Raw genomic sequence first — 18592 nt, 5'->3', positions numbered from 1 at the left:
GCGTTGCGTTCTCACGGCTGCAGCTCACCAGTCAGAGGCCCAGGGTCGGCCCCTCTCTTAACTATGAAGTCGAGTACAGGGCAGTCTTAGTGTGGATCCTTCACTTGCCAATGACCGGAACTTGGTTAGTTTAAGTGTAAAGAAAATAAACCAAGGTGGGCCAGAGAGCTCTTAGCCTCCGCAGCTGGAGGAGTACCCCGGAAGTTCACAGGGCGGAGTGGGGGCCGGAGCCCGACCCTTTCATGCCTGGAACCCGGCCTCACCGCCTCCTCGGCGCCCTGCGGCTCTCTCCTCGCGCTTCCTGCGTGATCTGCGTTCTTCCAAGTGGGCAAGGCCTGTGGGCAGGGAACTCCCTCCAGTGTCGTGACTGCACATTACTCTTAGGGAAGGGCGTTGGGGGCGCTCCCCTTGGATGGACCTGGCCAGCCCCTGAACACAGGGCGCGGGGTGGTAGGATTGGCCAGACTTGGGGCCGTGTCCTGGGGCAAGGGTGTGGGTGGGGGCAGGTTCTGTGGCGGTGGACGAGGACACCGTGGAATGGGCTGAGGTGGTTGAGGGGAGGAGGCGCCAAGCGGGCAGGACCGACCATGCTCTTCAAAGCGTGTTCACCCCGCTCCTTTAGGACCACTGCGGAGGTCTGCTCCCGCCACGGCTAATTACAGTTGTCACATCTTGGTTAGCCACAATTCTGGGCAGCTTTTATCAGTTTAAAAAAAAAGGGAGAGGTGTCTTGAGGGGAAATAATAGTCTACATAATGAGCCTCCTTCTCTGCTTTAATGTCCACTAATTGGAATATGCCCTTTAATGTCTTCTAATAGGAAGATAATGAGAATTGTAGAGATCAAAGGGCCTGTTCAACTTTCTGGTCTTTGCGTAGAAACGTTTCTAGATCCCAGGACTGAAATTTAGCAACCCCACCCCCACTGGACTCTTATTCCAGCTGTGGCCATCCTCATCACTGATGTTTGTCTCCTCTGCTTGACTCACCGGCCAGAGTCGCTGCCCACTCCCCGCTTTTGAGGTCCTCACGTTGGCATCCTTTTTAACACCTCCTGACGTCCTCCCCTAGGCCAAGGGTGGTGGACGAGTTTACCAGGCGCCGGTTAGCTCACGTCCTTTGAGATCCTTGAGCAGCAAGAGTGTGGGCCCTGGAGTCAAACACTTGGTTTCAAGTCCTATCCCGCTGACTTCTCCTCTGTGGCCTTGGGCAGCTTCCTTGACCTCTCCAGGCCTCGGTTTCCCTCTCTGTAAAATGGGGATGATAAGAGAAACAACTTCATAAGATAATATCAAGTGTTAAGCAAGCGTCTGCAACGTAATGAACTCTCAGGAACTGTTTTTGTTTCTCTGTTGGCCCAAAGTAGGGAGTAGGGGGTCAGTGAGCCCTAAGGTCGGAGTGCTGGTGCTGGAACAGCCCGTCCCCTGAGAACTGTGGGCAGGGTGTTTGGTGGCGGGAGGCGGTAGGTAGGAGCGGGGACAGGAGGGGCACCGTTGCTGCTCTTGTCCCTTCTTCCTTTCGTGCCCCATCTCAGAGCTAGAGCAGTCTGCCCAGAAGTGCCCCCCACGCCAAGCCTTGGGATGACCCCCATGGAGCCAGTCCTGCCAAGTGCTGGGGACCTTGAACAGCCCCTTGGAGTGTAGGGTGCTTTCTTGGCCCTTCACCCGGTGACTTTGCTGCCTGTGTCTGTATCACAGAACCTGCTGCCCTGACCCAAGAAAGCAGGGGGCAGGGGGTAGGGGGCTCCATTTGCTCTGGTCCCATGAGAACAGTGGCATTAACCTGGAAGGGAGAGCTGGCACAGGATGTTCTCCAAGCTTCACATTGCCATTGTGCCAGGGGACATTCCTCCTTGCTGTCGCTTTGTGACATCGCTGTTGGAGAATAAAGTCAGCCCCTTGTGGTCCCCAAGAGAAGGAGCCATCCCTCAGTGTGTGCTGTCAATCCTCTTAGGTATAAGAAGCAGATGGCGGGGGGGCAGTCCCTTTAAGGGGGAGAGGCTGCAACCAGGTTCTCTTCAGAGCGTGACTTGGGACCCATCGGCCCTTCCTCGGGCCCAGGGTGGGTCAGAGGAACCGGATCTGCGCTTGGACTTTCGCAGTTGTGCGGCTGTTAGAGAGCACACCCACGCCGGCCTCTCTGCTATGAGGGATCAGCTCAGATAACACCTGGTGTGACTCACCTGGTGTCACCCAGTATCAAGAACAAAGGGACTTTGCAGGAAAGCGTTCTGCCTTACATCTGTGTCTTAAAATTCTGAACTCTCTCTAGCTTAGGGAAAGATCCCATATATTAAACTGAGGACCAGCAAGGAGACGGTCAAGTAAGTTACTTGACGAAGTAAATTAGGGAGCTGCCCTTCTCGCGTCACCTCTTGGAAACTGTTGCTGCAGGAAGCCTGGCAGAGGCTCTGGGAACCTGCCGGAGAGACCTGGGTGTGGCTTTGTCCTTCCATTTTTACGGGTACCTGTAGGCCTCTCCTGTGACACAGCTGTTTCAGAACGCAGGTTAGAGAACACGAGCTTAGACACATACCCGGCCTCCATGAGCACAGTTCTTCCTCGCGGCTGCGTCCGGGAGCACCGTCTGGGTCCTCAGCTGTGGGTTTCTCTTACTTTGCTCCCCTGAGGCCCCGGCTGGAATAGTGGAGGGAGCTCAGGTTGCTCCTGTCACCTGATCCTGGGGCTTCCTGCATGGAACCGGCCACCACATGGTGAGGGCACTCATGTCATCGCCTCTGGCACTGGGTTTCAGATCTGCCCCGCTCGTGGGGCGGCTGCTAGCCTCAGGTGAGAGAGGGGTCCATGGCACTCACTGAGGTCCGTACGCCACCCCAGGAGTTTTCTGTTGAGAGGCAGCCATCTCTCGAGGTTGATTTTGCAGAGGGCTTGAAGTTGTTTTCTGGGAACTGCCCAAGAGTGCCACCATGCTCTGCTCAAGCCAGCATGAGTGGTGCTGGCACGGGTGAGGGCCACACCTCCGGCCTGGACCTGGGTGTCAGGCTGTCAACAGGAGGCAGTGGGCTGAGGAGCTCCCAGACAGACGTTGCTATTCGGAGAGAGGGGAAGGAACAAACTACCGTTTTTAGTACAAGGAGACGTGACAGCTTGGCATCAGCACTACGCGTGACATCTCCGAGTGTGAGGTGTGCCGCTGCCTGGCAGAGTGGGGAGTAGGCACCTGGCTGCTCGCCTCCTTGCCAGATGCCATTTCAGGAAGATGCTTGCGTTGCTCAGACAGGCGTTCACATCCCCGACTGCTCAGGTGCTGTCCTGGCTCAGGATTCAGGATGGCTGAGGGGGCCTCTCTGAGCTGCCCTTGTGCCTGGAAGCCCTCTGGTGTTCCTGGCCCCTGGCCTGTGGTGACCTGGCCATCACCCCAAGGTGCTTTCTGCCTTGGTGACCTTGACTGTGCTCTTTACTTCTCTGGGCTTCGCTTCCCTTGTGTGTGAACTTGAGGGTTAGGCTAGGATGGCATCTCTGAGTATATGGAAGGAAGGTATTAGGCCTGAGATTCTGAAAGACCGTTTGTGTGCCAGCTTAGAATGGGACACAGACAGACAGACAGACAGCTTGTCCTTAAAAACTTGCTAATTTTTTGTAATATGTTACTGGAGTCCTGTATTGTTTCACCGTAGCCAAAACAAATGTGATATATTTCTTCCTCCCTCCCTGCTAGTCTTCCTTTCTCTTTTCTTCCTTTCCTGCTCTCTCTCCATTTATTCACTCATTCATTTGTTCTCTTTAGCCTCCGAGTACCGGCACGGGCCAGTTCTGCACTCTGTGTGAGGCATGGGGTGGATGCGGCCCGGGCCCTGCCGCGCTGTCCCCAGTCTTGTAGGGAGAGCGTCACATTTTCAGGCCGTTGTGATGTGATGGGTCAGGTATGAAGAGGGAACAGCCCCTGGCGGTGGCAGTGCAGAAGTGGGTGCCTCTGCCGGCCCTTCGTGGAGGACAGCTGTCCCTGAGCTGAGCCTTGGCCACATGTCTGAAGTAGACTGGCAAAGGAACTGAGGGGAAGGATGGGGCTGGCAGTTCGGGCGACGTCTCCGTACCCCTGCACTGCTGGTTAGCTCATCCCCTTCCTTCCATGTCTCCCTGGCCCCCTCCCTGCCGGCCCCAGGACCCGAGGGCTCTGGGACGTTTGTCTCCCTCTGCCTTCCCCTTGTGGGAGGATGCCCACACAGGTGCTTTGGCTGCCGGCCCTTGTTTCTCACTGAAACCGTCAGTGAACAGGGCTGGCCTCGGAGCCTCTTTGGGGCACTCCTCTCCCGGCACAGGGCTGCCACTCGCACATTCACGCTGGGCTCAGCGCAGCTCTCTGAAGCCCAGGGCTCTGGCAGTGGATTCGCTCACTGCTGGCCCAGCTCTGCCTGGCACGGCCTCCTCACCCCCACGTGGGGGCACGTGCAGAGCCGTGGCCTTATGGACACACAACAGACTCAGCTCGAGGCTGCTGGGTGATGAAGAGTTTACTGTTGACCTTTCCGAGCAGCTTCAGGATTTGCCTTTTGGGCTGGCTCCCGGGGCCTCCGGGCTGTCCTCATTCTTACCTGCTCAGTGGCATCAGGGGACATCCAGGCAGCCACCGGGCCTGCGAGGCCTCGGGAGCAGGCAGTTCACAGTGGACCTGCCAGTCCCTACCCAGTTTCCAGCTGAGGCATCCGCTGTCTTTGGGACCCTTTCCCCTGGTTTATAAGCTCAGTGGATTCTGGGCTCTCCCCTCCTCGTTACACCCGGTTTGCCTCTCTGCTTCTATTAACCCCTCTCACTCTCTTGAGGGCCCCTTTGCTCTGACCAACTCTGTCTTTTAAAGGATCGTCTGATCTCCACCTAGGCCCAAGCAGCCCCTGAGAATACCCCGGGGCTGCCAGGAGAAGGGGGCAGCACAGATTCGGGCCTCCATTCAACACAGACTTGCTGAATGTGGCAGTGCTGTGCTAGGTGACAGGTGACAGTGGAGAGGGAAGGCGGTTCCTGTTCTCATGGAACTCTGGAACTTTCATGAGAGGCAAGAGTTAGTCACTGAACAAGTGGTTGCCATAATGCACGTGCAGTTAGAGAGCGAGAGGGCCATTCAGAGCAGCGAGGACTGCAGATGTGTGAGAGCGTATTAAAGTCAGAAGAGGCAACGCTGGAGCTGAGACCTGATGGCTGAGTCAGAGTTAGCCAGGGGCCGGGGTGAAAGGGGTGTGCTAGGCTCAGGGAGGGCTCTGGACCAAGGGAGGTGCTTACGTGTCATCCATGCTGCCTTATTCTGCAGTGCTGGAGCTGAGTCTGCGACAGAGCCTGTGAATTCTCAAAGCCTAAAATATCTACTGTCTGGCCCTTTACCAAAAGCGTTTGCCGCCCCTGTTCCAGACGTTTCTTCGGGACTCTCATTCACGGAGGCTTCCTCCGTTTTGCGCTGTTCACGCTGTGTGCACATGGTCTGTTGCTGTGAATGTCTCCCCATCAGACGAGAGCTCCTTGAGGACAGTGGCTCTTTTACCCGAGGTCCCCATCTCTCTCGTGGCACAGACACAGTAGGTGCTGAGTACCTGGGAGACGTTAGATGACTGCCTGGCTGAACGAATGGGTGAAAAACTCATTCATAGTAAATAGTTGACTAAGATGAAATTCTTCCTGGCTGAACCTAAGCTCAGCTTTTTCACTGCGGAGATGTGGCCTCAGCACACAGGCGGTCCAGAAACTCTCTCTGCAGTTCGTCAGCCCCCCCCAACCCTCACGATGAGTAGGTGTCACTGATAAAAGTGGCTGACCCTCTGTGTGGCCCGTACCATGTGCCAGGCCCTTGTACTAAGTGCTTCAGGAATGTTAACCAATTCCAGTGTCAGGACACCCTGAGGAAGGGAGGCACTATGTCCATTCTACAGATGGGGAAATGGAACGTTGAGAGGCTAAGCTAAGCGGCTTCCCCAGGATACCCAGCTAGGAAACGCATGTGTCGGGGAGGGCTGCGTGCACACCCACGCGGCTGAGCTCCAGCGTACGCGTGTGCCTTGCTGCAGCCCTGGGATGTGCGGTTGAAACAGCAGCTTCTGGTTCCATTCATTTTAAGACAAAGAAGCTCCTTTAGCTTCTGCGCTTCAAATCTTAAAAGCACAGCACAGGCAGTAATTGTTCTTTATCATCTGGCGGCGTATTTAGTGCATTAACCTCCTTTAATTGAATAGGTAATTCAGGATTGATCTAGCACTGCAAGAGGCACCCATTGTGTGCTCGATGAGCGGTGAAGAGAGTCGGAAGAGCTTGTCAAGAACATTTCTCAAAATAGGAGCTAGCAGTAAATGTTTTCGTTTGAGAAAGCTGGCCCTGGGAGGAGATTCCTTACAAGGGTTCATGGCAGTGGAGCTTCCCGGGACTTCTCAAAGAGCTCTGCTTTTCCCTTTCTGGAGACATAGTAGTAGCGTGGCTCAAAGTAAGGTTAAGGGACGGGACCGTTAAAGCAAAATCAGGCTGCTGTGACCGTAGGAACGAAGAGTAGGCTTATTGGGAAGAAAAGTAAAACATCAAAAAAATGAAATAAGGAACAAGTAAAATGCCTCCTGCTATTATTGCCACAGGAACTGAAACACTGCAGTTTGTGTGTGTGTGTGTGTGTGTATGTTTGTGCACATGTGTGCAATCAGTGCATTCCTTTCATTCAGTAAATATGCTAATCACTGTTAGGTGCTGAGTATATGCTAATGAGCAAAAGACTCCCATCCTTGGCCTTCATGGAAAATCTGGCAGAGCGTCCAGGAAGTTAGATTCTAGTTACAAGGATGCTGTGTATTCGAGACCCAGGCACCATTAGATGAGTTCCACATTGAGGGCACCAGGCTAAGATGGATGTTCCATCTCACAGCGGGGAGGGGCTTGCAGTGCAGTCTGCACGGCCTAAAATCTGCTGGCAGAAACTCCCTCTGCCTGGGACAATGCTGGGAGGGGCACCGCTGGTGTCGGCTTCCATTTTTGTGGACACGTGAGTTCACCTCTCTGTGACTCGGGTTGTGAGCATTGCATGAGTTAACCTATGGAAAGCACTTAGAATATGTCCTGAAGTGTACTAAGCTTTTAGTATGAAATGCCTGCTATTTATTAAATCCTGCTTCATTAAGTGTATCCCTACAAGCCACCTTACCGTCTTTATTTTAATAGAGCAGGATATAAATATTCTAAATAAATATCGCAGACCAGCCCTTCCCTTCAAATAAAAGCTGTGATTCCGAAGGCGTTCGGGTAGTTGAAGAAGGCCCACAGATGTCAGCATGCGTGTCAGCTACCTTTCCACTTTGCCTTTTCCTCTAAATGGACAGAAGTGCACATTAGTGGGTATTTGTCATTAGTGGAATTCTAAAAATCAAAAAGGAACATTTCCTTGGTGTCCAGCCCGGTCCCTGATACCCCGAAGGCTCTCAATCAATACTTTATGGATCAATTTTTTCCTCCTCTCAAACCTTATTTTTTAGCTGTGAAAACAGAAGTCCAGAGGAACCGCATGGCAAGGCAGAGACGTCGTAAGTGGGAAGGAAACGGTATAAACTGGCAGGCTGCTCTCCTCACTCTTAAAGCAAAATCAATTTTCCCTTCTTGTTGTGGCAGAGTCATAGAAACCAGTTGGCCAGGAGGCCTAATTGGATGCAGTTTGGAAATTCCCCGGCCTGAGCTGAAATGGAGGTTACCAGACAAGACTGTCGGCTCGTGCGTTATTTTTCAGAGCTCATTCCTGAGGTTGTTTTTGTGATGTCACTAATTAGAGTGCTTCGTTTTACTGCACAAAAGTGTAAATAGCCCTGCCGCTCACAGCGCCCTCCCCTCCCCTGCATCCTGCCCCTCTCGGGTCACCTAAGAGATCAAAACCTTCCCAAATCCGATGATGCTAGCTGAGACCACCCTCATGGAGCCCAAGGAAGCCAAAAACCGGGTCTCAGGAGAGATGAGAATGAGGAAGACAGTATTCCTGAGTTGTGCTGGTCACTGTGAATATCTGATACCTTTGCCTCAAAACAGTTCTGTCGGGCAGCAGCAGTAATAACATCATCTCCATTTTAGAGATAAGCTTGAGCTTCAGAGACATTGAGCAAGCTGATCAAGGCCACACAGCTTGTGAGTGACCAAACCAAGGCTTGAATCCAGTGTGTCTACTTCAAAGGCTGTGCATTTCCTGCTGACTGTACCCCCTCCCACCCCAACTCCAGCGAGCTGCCCCGATTCCTTTTGCTGAAATCCCCGTCTCAGCCAGAGATGATGGTGACCGCAGCAGACACCAGCTAAGCGTTTGACACTGTTTTCACATGATCCTCATGATATATACATATACCTGCAGTTGTTGCTGAATGTCTGTTTCTCAAAGTGCAGATTATTTAAATTGTTCAAGGCAATTGGGAAGTTTTTTTTTTAAGCCACCAGCCAGTGATCCCATTTGACTTGTAAAGGTCTTTCACTGTGACATCTTGCATTTATGCGCAGCCCTGCCTCTGGCAAAATACTCAAGGTTCTGAGCTGATGATGGGAAGAGAGCAGGTAATTTTTTCCAGATAATTCTCTAGCCTGCATTGTTGCCTGGAAAAGCCTGACCCCATCTTAGGACCTCATCTCGTTCATTCGGACCTCGGTCCACAGTGCTAATTCTAGAAGTGGTTGCCCAGGGCCCGAGACACAGCTGAGACTTTCCATCAAGTGTCTGGTTCACAGTCATGTCTTTCTGTCTTTTTCCAACACAACGAGCCGTTCTGATGGGGTGCTTTGAATAGTAACCCCTTGCGTCCAACCCTATCCAGTGTCTCACTTCTGATGAAGCGTCTTCCTTTGCCTTTTAGACAGTAGTGATTTGCTTTGGTTTCCACATTCAGTGTCCCCAGAGGGACCAGTTTGACTCCCAGTGATTGGTCATTCGAGTGGTTGCTGGCTGCCTGGGAGGTTTCCAATGGAGCAAGACTCAGTTCCGTTTCAAAAAACGTTTTCCGAGTGACGCACTTACTGCTGGATGTGGTGTCCCAACCTGGAGGCAGAGAGATGAGGAGACACGCCTCCTTACCCTCAGGTAGTACTCAGTCTCATTGGAAGGACAGAGGTGACAGGCACGGCAGCAGGTGGCGAGGGGACGGACAGTGATAGAGGTTGGCGTGGAGCACCATGGGAACGTGGAAGTTGGGTACAGTTGGGCGCAGGAGGAGAGACCAGGGAAGGGTGTTCCAAGGAGAAAATGTTCGAGGCAAGCCTCGCAAAATGAGTAGGACTTTGTCAGGCAAAGAAGGCAGGGTGGGGACAGGTAGAGGGCACAAGCTGAAGGAAGGCATAGCAAGGACAGGGAACAAGGCACATGTGGGGAGCTTGAAGTTGGCGGGTTCAGTTAGATCATGTAGTGCAAAGTGGATAATGAGGTTTGTATCTGGCACTTTCACTTAGAAACAGCAGAAAATTCAGCCCAAACTGGCTTAAGCAAAAGGGGCATTTATTACTCTCTGTCAGTGAATAGTCTCTGGGTAGGACTGGCTTCAGGCACAGGTTGATCAGGGGCTCAAATGAGATCCACCTGCTCTCACCATCTCCCTGTTCTGTTTTCTCTGGGCATATTCTCAGGCAGGCTTTCTTCTCTTTGGCGAAAGTCACCTGAGGCAGCTTTAAATATGATCAACTTGACGTCAAGTCAGTGAGAAAAGAGTAAGAATCTCTTTCCCATGAATCCCAGCAAAAGTCTTACCAAATCGTAGGAAATCATGTGCCCATTCTTGAACCAATCGTTGTGGCCAACGGAATGAGGGAATGAGCTGATTGGCTTAGGCCTGGGTCATAGATGTCATCCAAAGCATGCCACAGTAACCAAAGAGGGCGCCATTTATAGCAGGTGGCCCAAAGGAACTCATGTCCAGTACAGGCTGGCGAAGTGGGCTTTGTCTGCTGTGCCGAGGAGCTTGGCTGTTACCCGGAATGTGATGAGGAGCCTGTGAAGTGTTTCCAAGAGGAAGTGACACTGTATAATTGGTGGTTTAGGCCAGTCGTTGTGGCAGTGGGGAAGGAGGGGTTGATGGGCCATCTGGGGGTTCCGGCAAGAGTTGATGAAGGACTGAGCCCAGGAATGAAGAGGGAACAAACCCAGAACATGAGGAGGGACAATCAGCCAGACTCTGTACGTTCATTTGCCCAGTGAGAGAACTGAGTGGAACCGTACTGGCAGTCATGGCGGGGCCCAGTCCTGGGAGTAACAGGGCTGGGCCCATGATCTAAAACAGAATGGTCCCCTTCCAGAAGCGAGGGAGAAGGTCCATGTACTGCCCAGCCAGCAGGCACTTTTCTCCTTGAATAGAAGAGCTCCAGAAGCACTTACTGCTATTTGTATTTATTGAACAATCCTCTCCCCATGGCCCCCAAACTTGAGATAACACAGCTCCAGGGCTCTGTGAGAGGATGGAGATGCATGGAACAGAAACTCAGCTTCCCCGCCAGCCCCACGGGGTATAGATTTCATTTCCTTTGACAGCAGTCTTCTCGGTGCTGGGTGAAAGGAACGCTCAGGTTAGGAGTGTTAGTAACTCATCACTGAATGGTAGCCACCTCCTGTAACCCGTTATTTAACAATCTGGTGGTGGGTCAGCGTGCGGGTTGGCTCATGACCATCCCTGTTTTATTTGCCAACAGAAGATGCCCGTGCAGCAGCCTTTCGGCACTCAGGTGAATATGGCAGGCCACCACGCAGGGGTTGCACTGCTTCAAGAAACAGATGGTTTAAGCCAATGGGGTTGCTGGGCACCTTGCACTTTGCCTGTCCTGAAATAAGGGAATAATGTATCTGACCGTGCACCAGCAGCTTTACCCAGTTCCCAGCTGTTTGACTTTGGGAAAGTTATCGAGCCTCTCTGAACTTCAGTTTTGTCATCTGTAGATTGGGGCAGCTGTACCCACTCCATCAGATTGTTGTGAAGCTTAAATGAGATAAAAAAACAGCTGTAAGGTGTTTAGCACAAGTACTAGCTGTGTGACTCTAGGCAAGTTGGTGGACTTCTCTGAGATAATGTCCTTCATGGATTCTCAACCAGGAGTGATTTTGCCCTGAAGGGGACATTTGGCATGCCTGGAGGCATTTTTGGTTGTCACAGCTGGGGGCCGCTACTGGCATCTAGTGAGTAGAGGCCAGGGACGCTGCTAAACATCCTACAGTGTACAGGAAGCCTCCACAACAAAGAATGATCTGGTCCAAAATGTCAATAGGGCTGAGACTGAGAAGCTGTGAAAATACTTAGTGCAACACTTGGCTCTGAGTATGTTCTCAGACGGTAGCTATCAAGTGGTGGGCGCTGTGTGCCGGAGACCAAAGGCAGGTGTCCCCTGGGTGGTGGTGATGAAAGTACCAGAGCTCAGAGGAGAGTCTCCTGAGCCAGCTGGGAGGCAGGAAAGGTCGAGGGGGGCTGGGGCTGCTTCTAGGAGGAGAGGGCACCTGAGCTGAGTTTGGCCTGGATGGTGTGAGAGGAGGGGCACCAGCTGGGGGACTGGGGTGTAAGGACGAGGTGGCCTGGCCATGTGACTTCTGGACCCCGCTGAGTGTCAGTCACATGGGCCTGTGGGAGTGAGGAAAGGGGCCAGGTGGTGAGGGTGTTGGCAGCCACTGCGCTCCAGGACAGGAGCTGCCACCTCTGCTCCCATCCGAGATCGTGGCTCTGTCCTTTAAAGCTGGGTTTTAAAATAAAATTCCCCCTTGTTCTGACTGTGGCTGTCTCTTCTTTTGTTACTTTTGAGGCTGTTTGTTAGTGAGAGGCATGATTTAGGGCTTGGAGGTGGCCTTCATTCTGGTGAGTTGCTGAGCACCCACTTTCTCAAGGCACAGGGGCCCTAGAAGCAGAAAGGATTCCCAGCAGCAAGACTGGGCTCTCTGACCTCATGGCTGTGTGTGTGCCTCCATCTCCCACCTTCTTTGCAGGCGTGGATACCAGGGTACAAATGCAGCATTTCCACCAATAGACTGGCCACCAGGAGTCTGTGAAACAGGAAAGTTCAATCCATGGTGCTCCCCACCACTCCCCATTACCCTGTCCATGGCAGACATGACTAATCGATCACAGTCTTTCTGAGGCTGTGAGCTCTGACCCATCCTCAGAGTCCTCCTCCACACAGCCACTACCTGTCCCAGGCAGCCGCTACTAATGGACCTGAGTAGGCAGGCAGCTCTAAGCTTAGCAGATCTGCCATCCTTGTTCTAAGTCCTTAGTGGCTGTGTGGCCCTGGGTACATCACATGTGCCACAGAAAGCCATTATAGGACTTTGATTTGTGCTGTGGCCCTGTTGCTCTGGCTGTGGCATGGAGAAGGGGTGAGGAGGGAGAGAGCTGCCTTCATCCATGCTGACAAGAGTTCCTTCTCCCTTCTAGAAGACCTGTGCCTGTCAGCCAGCTCCAAGGCCCCCTTGACCACACCAGAGGGCGCCAGTCAGACATTGGCATCCATCTGGAGTTTTCTAAAGCACCCACAGCTCTGATATTCTGGGCTGGGCCTCCTGGACCCTGGGTCTACCCCTGTCAAAGGCCTTTTAATTGGGAACCTCCTCCATTCCTGGTCAGCCACAGGCCGAGCAATGGAAGCCGATTTGGCCAAGGCCGGCCGTGTCTGTAACGGACCTCTGGGTGGCTGTGGCTGCCTGCCGCCTCTCTGGCTCTCAGTGCCCTGGCACCCAGAAGTCCTCTTTCCTCCTCAGTGGCCAGTGTTCCTTGTCCCTTCCCTCCCTGGATTTTGGGTCTAGGTACCTACCTCTTTCTCTCTCATATGCTACCCTTCTGACTTGCCTGTTTTCAGTGCTGTGAATGTCGAGTATCTTCCCTACAAAGTCTATTTGTGCAGAGGCGGGGAGGTGGGGTTCACGCACATATGCAGACCTCGGTCCTGCCTGTCAAAGGCATCATCCATTGCCTGCTGTCAGGTAGCCACCAACAGGTCACTTTTACCTGGGGGTGGGATCGGGGAGGGGTAGCAGGAGTTGAGTGAGCCAAGAGAAATGTATGAGGTTTTGCTGGGCAGACTGCAGAGGGAGAGGTGTTGCAGGCAGAGGGCGGGGCACCGACAAGGACCACAGGGAGTGGAGGTGAGGGAGCACTCAGGGGTCACGTGGACAGCTCGCATGGATGCAGCCTGCGCTGCAGGGCAGAATGTGAGAGGGGAGGGTGCTGCCCGGCAGGCAGGGTGGAGAGCGGGAGGGGCCTCAGGTGCTTTGTCAGGGAGTGTGGACTTGATCTTCCCATCCGGGGCTTTCAGATTTGGGTTTGTGGTGACCGAGCGCTCCACTGAGGTGCCTCAGCTCCACCCAGGGTAGCACGGGAGAGGCAGGGCCCTGACCCCTCCAGGCTTAACCACAGCGGCTCTGCCTTCATCTCTTATGTGCATCAGGTCTACACATAGGATTTGGCTTGAAAAAAGGTTTGGTAGCTAAAAAGGATGCTTGAAAACTAAGAGCGGGAGTGGGGAGGGACATTTGAAGATTTTTAAGTTGACTGTAGTTGTTTAACCATCTTGGTTTTTGCCGTCACATCTGGCTCTCTGAGCCTCAGTTTATTCATCTGTAAAATAGGGACAACAGTAGTGCCTTCCTCTTGGCGTTTTTATGAGGACTAAATGCAGTACACAGCAGAGTGCTTAGCACCAGGCCTGGTCCACGGTCATTGCTCAGTACATGGTAGTAGCTGTTATCATAATTAGCATTAGTTCTCACGTCTTTTCTCTAGTCATTAGCATAGCTCAGAAACTCACAAAATTAATGTTAGTTGTCATTTCTCCTCCTTCCAGCCCAGAGTCCCATGGTGACAAATAGAGCTCATCCCCTTGTTCCTCTTTCACAGCCAACACAATGGAGGCTGGAGGAAAGATAGTGCAAGACAGCAGCTAAAAGGCTCAGGCTCGGAAGGTCAGACAGACGAGGCAGACTCTCTGCTCTGCAACTTTCTGGCTGTGTGAGTTTGAGCAAGTCGTGTAACCCCTCTGAGCCTTAGTTTCCCAGTCTGTAAAGTGCTTGGGATGATTAAATAAGATGTGTGGAATCAGTGCAGTGAAAAACAATGACCACATCGCAAGTGCTCAGTGGAGAGTTCCCTGTGCATTCGGCTTGCTCAGTTTCACCTATTCGAGCCAAGTGTGGCAGTCAGCTATGGCCACAGTAATGTGGTGGAACAAACAACCCCCAAACTCAGTGGCTGAGAAGTTCTTCATCCTTGCTCATATGTCTGCGGATTGTTTGGGGTTTGCTTGATCTAGGCTGGGCTTGGCTCCCAGCTGCAGTCGGTCCACTCCCCACATCTCATCCTTCTGGGACCAGCACATTAACCGGGACTCGTCCTCCTGGTGAAGGCAGAGCCATGCAGGTGCTTTCCAAGCCTCTGCCTGAGTTACTTGCTAATTTTCTGTTGGCCAGAGCAAGGGACATGGCCAAGCCCAAAGTCAAAGAAGCAGTCTGCCTCCAGGAGGAGGGACTGCAGAGCCACATGGCGGGTGACTGACGGGGGCGAGTGGAGGGTGAACTGGGGCCGGGAGTTCAACGAAGCCCCGTAGGCAAAGGAAAAGCAGAGAAAAATTTAAATATGTTGCCACCCTACCATTTCTCCTCAGGTCCCTCAAAGAAGCATGAGAGAGGAGACTATCTGCTGGCCCTTTTCTCCGTCTTGGTTGTAAAATTTCCCCCGGAGTGCAGTGTTTAAAGATCGGCCTCTTTTCCATAATTAAAAATCTTATAAAATTACATTTTGCCTGTAGCCCTTATGTATTATACAATACTGCGCGCGTTGTACATTTCTGTCGCCAAATTACCGTTTGGGGTTATATACCAAACCAAGTTTACTGGACTTTATGGGCAATTTAAGAGATTTCCGGGTGGTAATTTTGACCAAGCTAGTTTTTTGCCTCCAGGCTGATCTTAAACATAAAGTTCAACTTCATCTAAATGGACTCTTTTATAAGGGTCCATAACCCCTTACTCAAAACTCTTGAGGTCAACACAATATAAGATAGATGTTTTCACATTTCCTTTCTTTTGGGATTTTAGGAAGGAATAAGGTCGTGGTCAGTGTGTTTGGGGCGGCCCCCTGTAATCAAACCCGTGGACATTTCTGCAGTGAAACAGGAGCATTCACGCTAAGAGGGATGAGTCAAGCCTACAACCACCTTCATTTTGGCTCAGTCAAGTTTTGCCACCAAATGAGTTTGCACTTAACCTTCGTAGAACCTTCTGGTTTTCAGAGCTTTTTGGATTTGGGAGCTGTGGATGGCGGGTGGTAGATGAGGGATTGGGCCTCTATTAGCATTGCTGCTGTTGGCATTGCCACCAGTGACACACAGGCTAGTGGCCCTGGGCCCTAAAAGCAGGCCCTCCCCCAGGGCCGTTGAGGCCATTGTTTTGCCCACGTCTATTGGCTTGGGTCAGCAGGTCCCAGATTTGTGGGTTGCACAGCTTGTCCTTCAGAGAAAGCTGGTCGGTCCGCTGCTGTGGGCTCAGACCCAGATCTTGGCCGAGTCTCAGGAGGAGCTGGTGAGGAGCCGTCTACAGTGCTCAGCTGCTAGATGGCCCCGGGCTGCCGAGTGCCCAGCTGGGATTAGGTCCCAGGCCTTCTGTCCGCCTCACCCTCTGTCGTCCTGTCGGCCACCACAAGCCGGGAGGGCTGGGGGCGCAGCTAGGATCTGGGAGTGAGTTTCCTAGAAGCGGGGCTGTACGTGTCTTCATGCAGCTGTGGGTTCTTACTTGAGCCCTTTTGGAGCCTGAAGCGCCCCCTCAGCTCTCGGAGGCTGCTCCCCCCAAGATGTGACACTGACCCTGAGGGGTGACACAAGGAGTGAATGAGGGTGGATGTGTGAGTGCCGCTGAGTGCTGGCCCACAGGGGCACTGAGGCGCGGAGTGTTCAGGCTGGGAACCTTGGGACTTCCGGTTCTCAGACCTGGCCAGTCACGGCCTCCTCGCTGTGCAGCGGGATGGGCCTCGGGACCTGCTTGGATGCTGTGAGATGACCTGTAAAAGTGTGTGCACCTGTGTATGTGTGCGCGCGGGCGTGCACCTGGTTGGGGGGGGGACTGTAATTGTCTTAGGGAAGAATCCACAGGCTTTGTGAGTTTTTTCAGGGGGTCTGTGACCCGAGAAAGGTGGGAGGATTCCACAAGCAGTAGTGGCCTCCAGGGGGACATGGCAGGGAGACGAGTGGCTCAGGAGTTCCCCCTGCGTATGAGCTCCTGAAGGCCGGGGACCTTCATCGTCTCTGCCACGGGCCTAGAGAAAATGCTTTGTGTGTCTTGGTACCACAGGAGTGTTTGAATCAGGCTGCCAGAGTTGATTGTGACAACTCCTCTGCCATCACCAGGCAGGGCCTTTTCCCCTTGCCAAGTGGCAGTATGTCCCGGTATTCCCAAATGTTCATCCCAGCCCCATCTTGAACGTCAGGAACTTAAAAAAAAAAAGTGTCTTATGGGCGTCATCGAGGGAGGGATGAGTGCTCGGAGCAAATTAGCCCATTGCGGTGTTTGTGGTCTGCAGGCAGGCAGCATTCGGTTGTGTGGGGAGTTCCAGGGGCTCTTCCTCGTGGCCGGTCTCTCTTTAAGCGCACGTTGGAGAGAGGTGCTGAGTTCTCCTCTCACGCTGAAATGTTCCATTGTTCTGTGTGGTTTTCATGGCTCTGAAAAGATTACTGCAAAGATTCTTAAATTGGATGCTTCTCAAAGAGAAAGATTACAGACCATAAGCACAGGTCTGCAGCTCCAGAGAAAGAGCATGCATCTGGGGTGCCCTGGACGCCTGGGAGAGCTTCCAAGGCGTCACCTGGGGCTCTCGATCACACGTGAAGAAACTTTCAGGCCTGTGGGGGGCATACCTGCCCAGCTGCCTCCATGAGCCTGCGTGGAGCTAAGCCGGCAGCTTGTAGCATGGCTGCCCAAGCTTGCCACCATCTTTTTGGCTTTATTTAACTAAAGCCTCCTAAATGCATTTCGGTGGGGGATGGGTTTCCATAATGCCAAGACAAAGACGCTGAGGCGTTCTGAAGAAACCCAGACAGAGACTTTGAACGAATGCACAGGAGGAAGAAAAGTCTGGTCTTGGCGTGCCCATCGAAATACTGTGTGGTCTTGTTTCGTGACTGCCTGGGAATTTGTAGCTCTTTGATTAAGGATCAGTTCTAATTGGAGAGTCCTTTATTTATTATCCACATTTTTCTGTTAGAAAGTCATCATTGTCCTGTTCCTAGGGTGAGGAGGGAAGTACTTGTACTCTTGGTGTTGGCTCCAAGGTTGTCTGAGCCCACAGTTGCCAGAGTCACTGCTGAGGGTTCCAGAAGAAGCTTTGCCTTGTTGTAGAATAAGTTAAAGGGCCCTGAGGAGGGGTATCCTTGGCAGTGCTTTCTCAGTCTCCTGCTTCTCTGAGAATTGGCCCCTCCTCCCATATACACACTGCACAGATGCACAAAGGCAGTTGCCTGCCATAGCTGATTGGCCCAGAGTGAACACCCACCCAGGGCAAAACTATCCAGGTACTGGCTTAATCCCATTCTCTTTTGGTCTGAGTTCTTTTTTTTTTTTTTTTTTTTTTTGGTGAGGAAGATTGGCCATGAGTTAACATCTGTTGTTGCCAATCTTCCTCTATTTCATATGTGGGATGCTACCACAGGATGGCTTGATGAGCAGTGGGTATGTCCACACCCGAGATCTGAACCTGCAAACCCTGGTCTGCCCAAGCAGAGCTCGTGAACTTAACCACTATGCCACCAGACCTCCCCTGATCGAAGCTCTTTTGATTACAAGTGGCAAAAATGTTAACTTAAACTGGCTTAAACAAAATAGAATTTGTTGGCTTCTCTAACTAAAACGTTCAAGTGTGGCTTGATCCAGGGGCTCAGTCACTCTCCCTCCTTCCCCTTCTCTCCCTCCCCCTCATCCTTCTTCTCTGTCTTCCCCTCCTTCTCTCTCTCCATCCTGCTTCCCCTGTTGTGACTTTATTCTCTGGGTTCTCCTCCTTGACGTGTCACCAGCACCTCTGAGTTTGTGTCCTCATAGGCCAGTATAACTAGAAAACCCCTCACCTCTTTCCCACCTCTTCCCAGGAGCCAAGCTCCTGATTGGCCTGGCTTGGGCCCAGTGCCCTTCCTATGGTGCATGCAGGGCTTTGGTCGGCCAGACCGAGATCTCATGCTGGCCTCTAGGGTCGGAGCAGGTAGTGGGATCCACAGGGAGCACAGAGACTGGGGCTGGGTCGAGAGTGGGTCCGCAGAGGAGAGCTGAGATGCTGCTGCCAGAAGGAGGGGCGTGGATGCCGGGCAGAGGGAAGCAGCCAGTACTCACCACGGAGATGCCCTCCTGGAACGTTTGGGGTTGGATGAGCATTATCTGGGTCAGTCTGAATGTATGTGGGGCTGGGTTTGAAGGGTGCCGTGTTTGGATCTTGAGTTAAAAAGTAGAGAAAGCAAGCCTGTGGAGAGAGAGCAGAAACAAGTAGGCGTGTGAAAAGAGCAGCAGAGTGTAGGGACGCACGGCTAACTGCCCTGCTTCTGCACAGCTCCCGGTCCAGCAGCCCTTCCCGTCCGTAGTGCTCTGAGATATGCTCGTGTCCTTCTGTAAGCCTCCATTTCCCCAAGGCCAGCATGAAGTGGTTTTTCTTCTTG

At 52.6% G+C, this 18592-nt stretch overlaps 1 protein-coding gene across 9 annotated transcripts in view; it reads left to right on the top strand.

The window, feature by feature from the left end:
* Positions 1–18592, top strand: part of SNX29 (sorting nexin 29) — a 589016-nt gene that overhangs the window by 373660 nt on the left and 196764 nt on the right. The window contains exon 19 of one of the 9 annotated variants that reach the window (XM_070230997.1): positions 14567–14696. The exons of the other annotated variants lie outside the window; for them this stretch is intronic. Coding sequence (XP_070087098.1) covers positions 14567–14629 — 63 coding nt within the window. The 3' untranslated portion in view covers positions 14630–14696. Of the gene's footprint in view, positions 1–14566; positions 14697–18592 lie in introns of those variants that run through there. 9 annotated transcript variants of the gene reach the window in all.

Source organism: Equus caballus, chromosome 13 (genome assembly GCF_041296265.1).
Source record: "Equus caballus isolate H_3958 breed thoroughbred chromosome 13, TB-T2T, whole genome shotgun sequence".
NCBI classification, from domain to species: Eukaryota; Metazoa; Chordata; class Mammalia; order Perissodactyla; family Equidae; genus Equus; species Equus caballus.
This window is presented reverse-complemented; position numbering and strand designations above follow the sequence as displayed.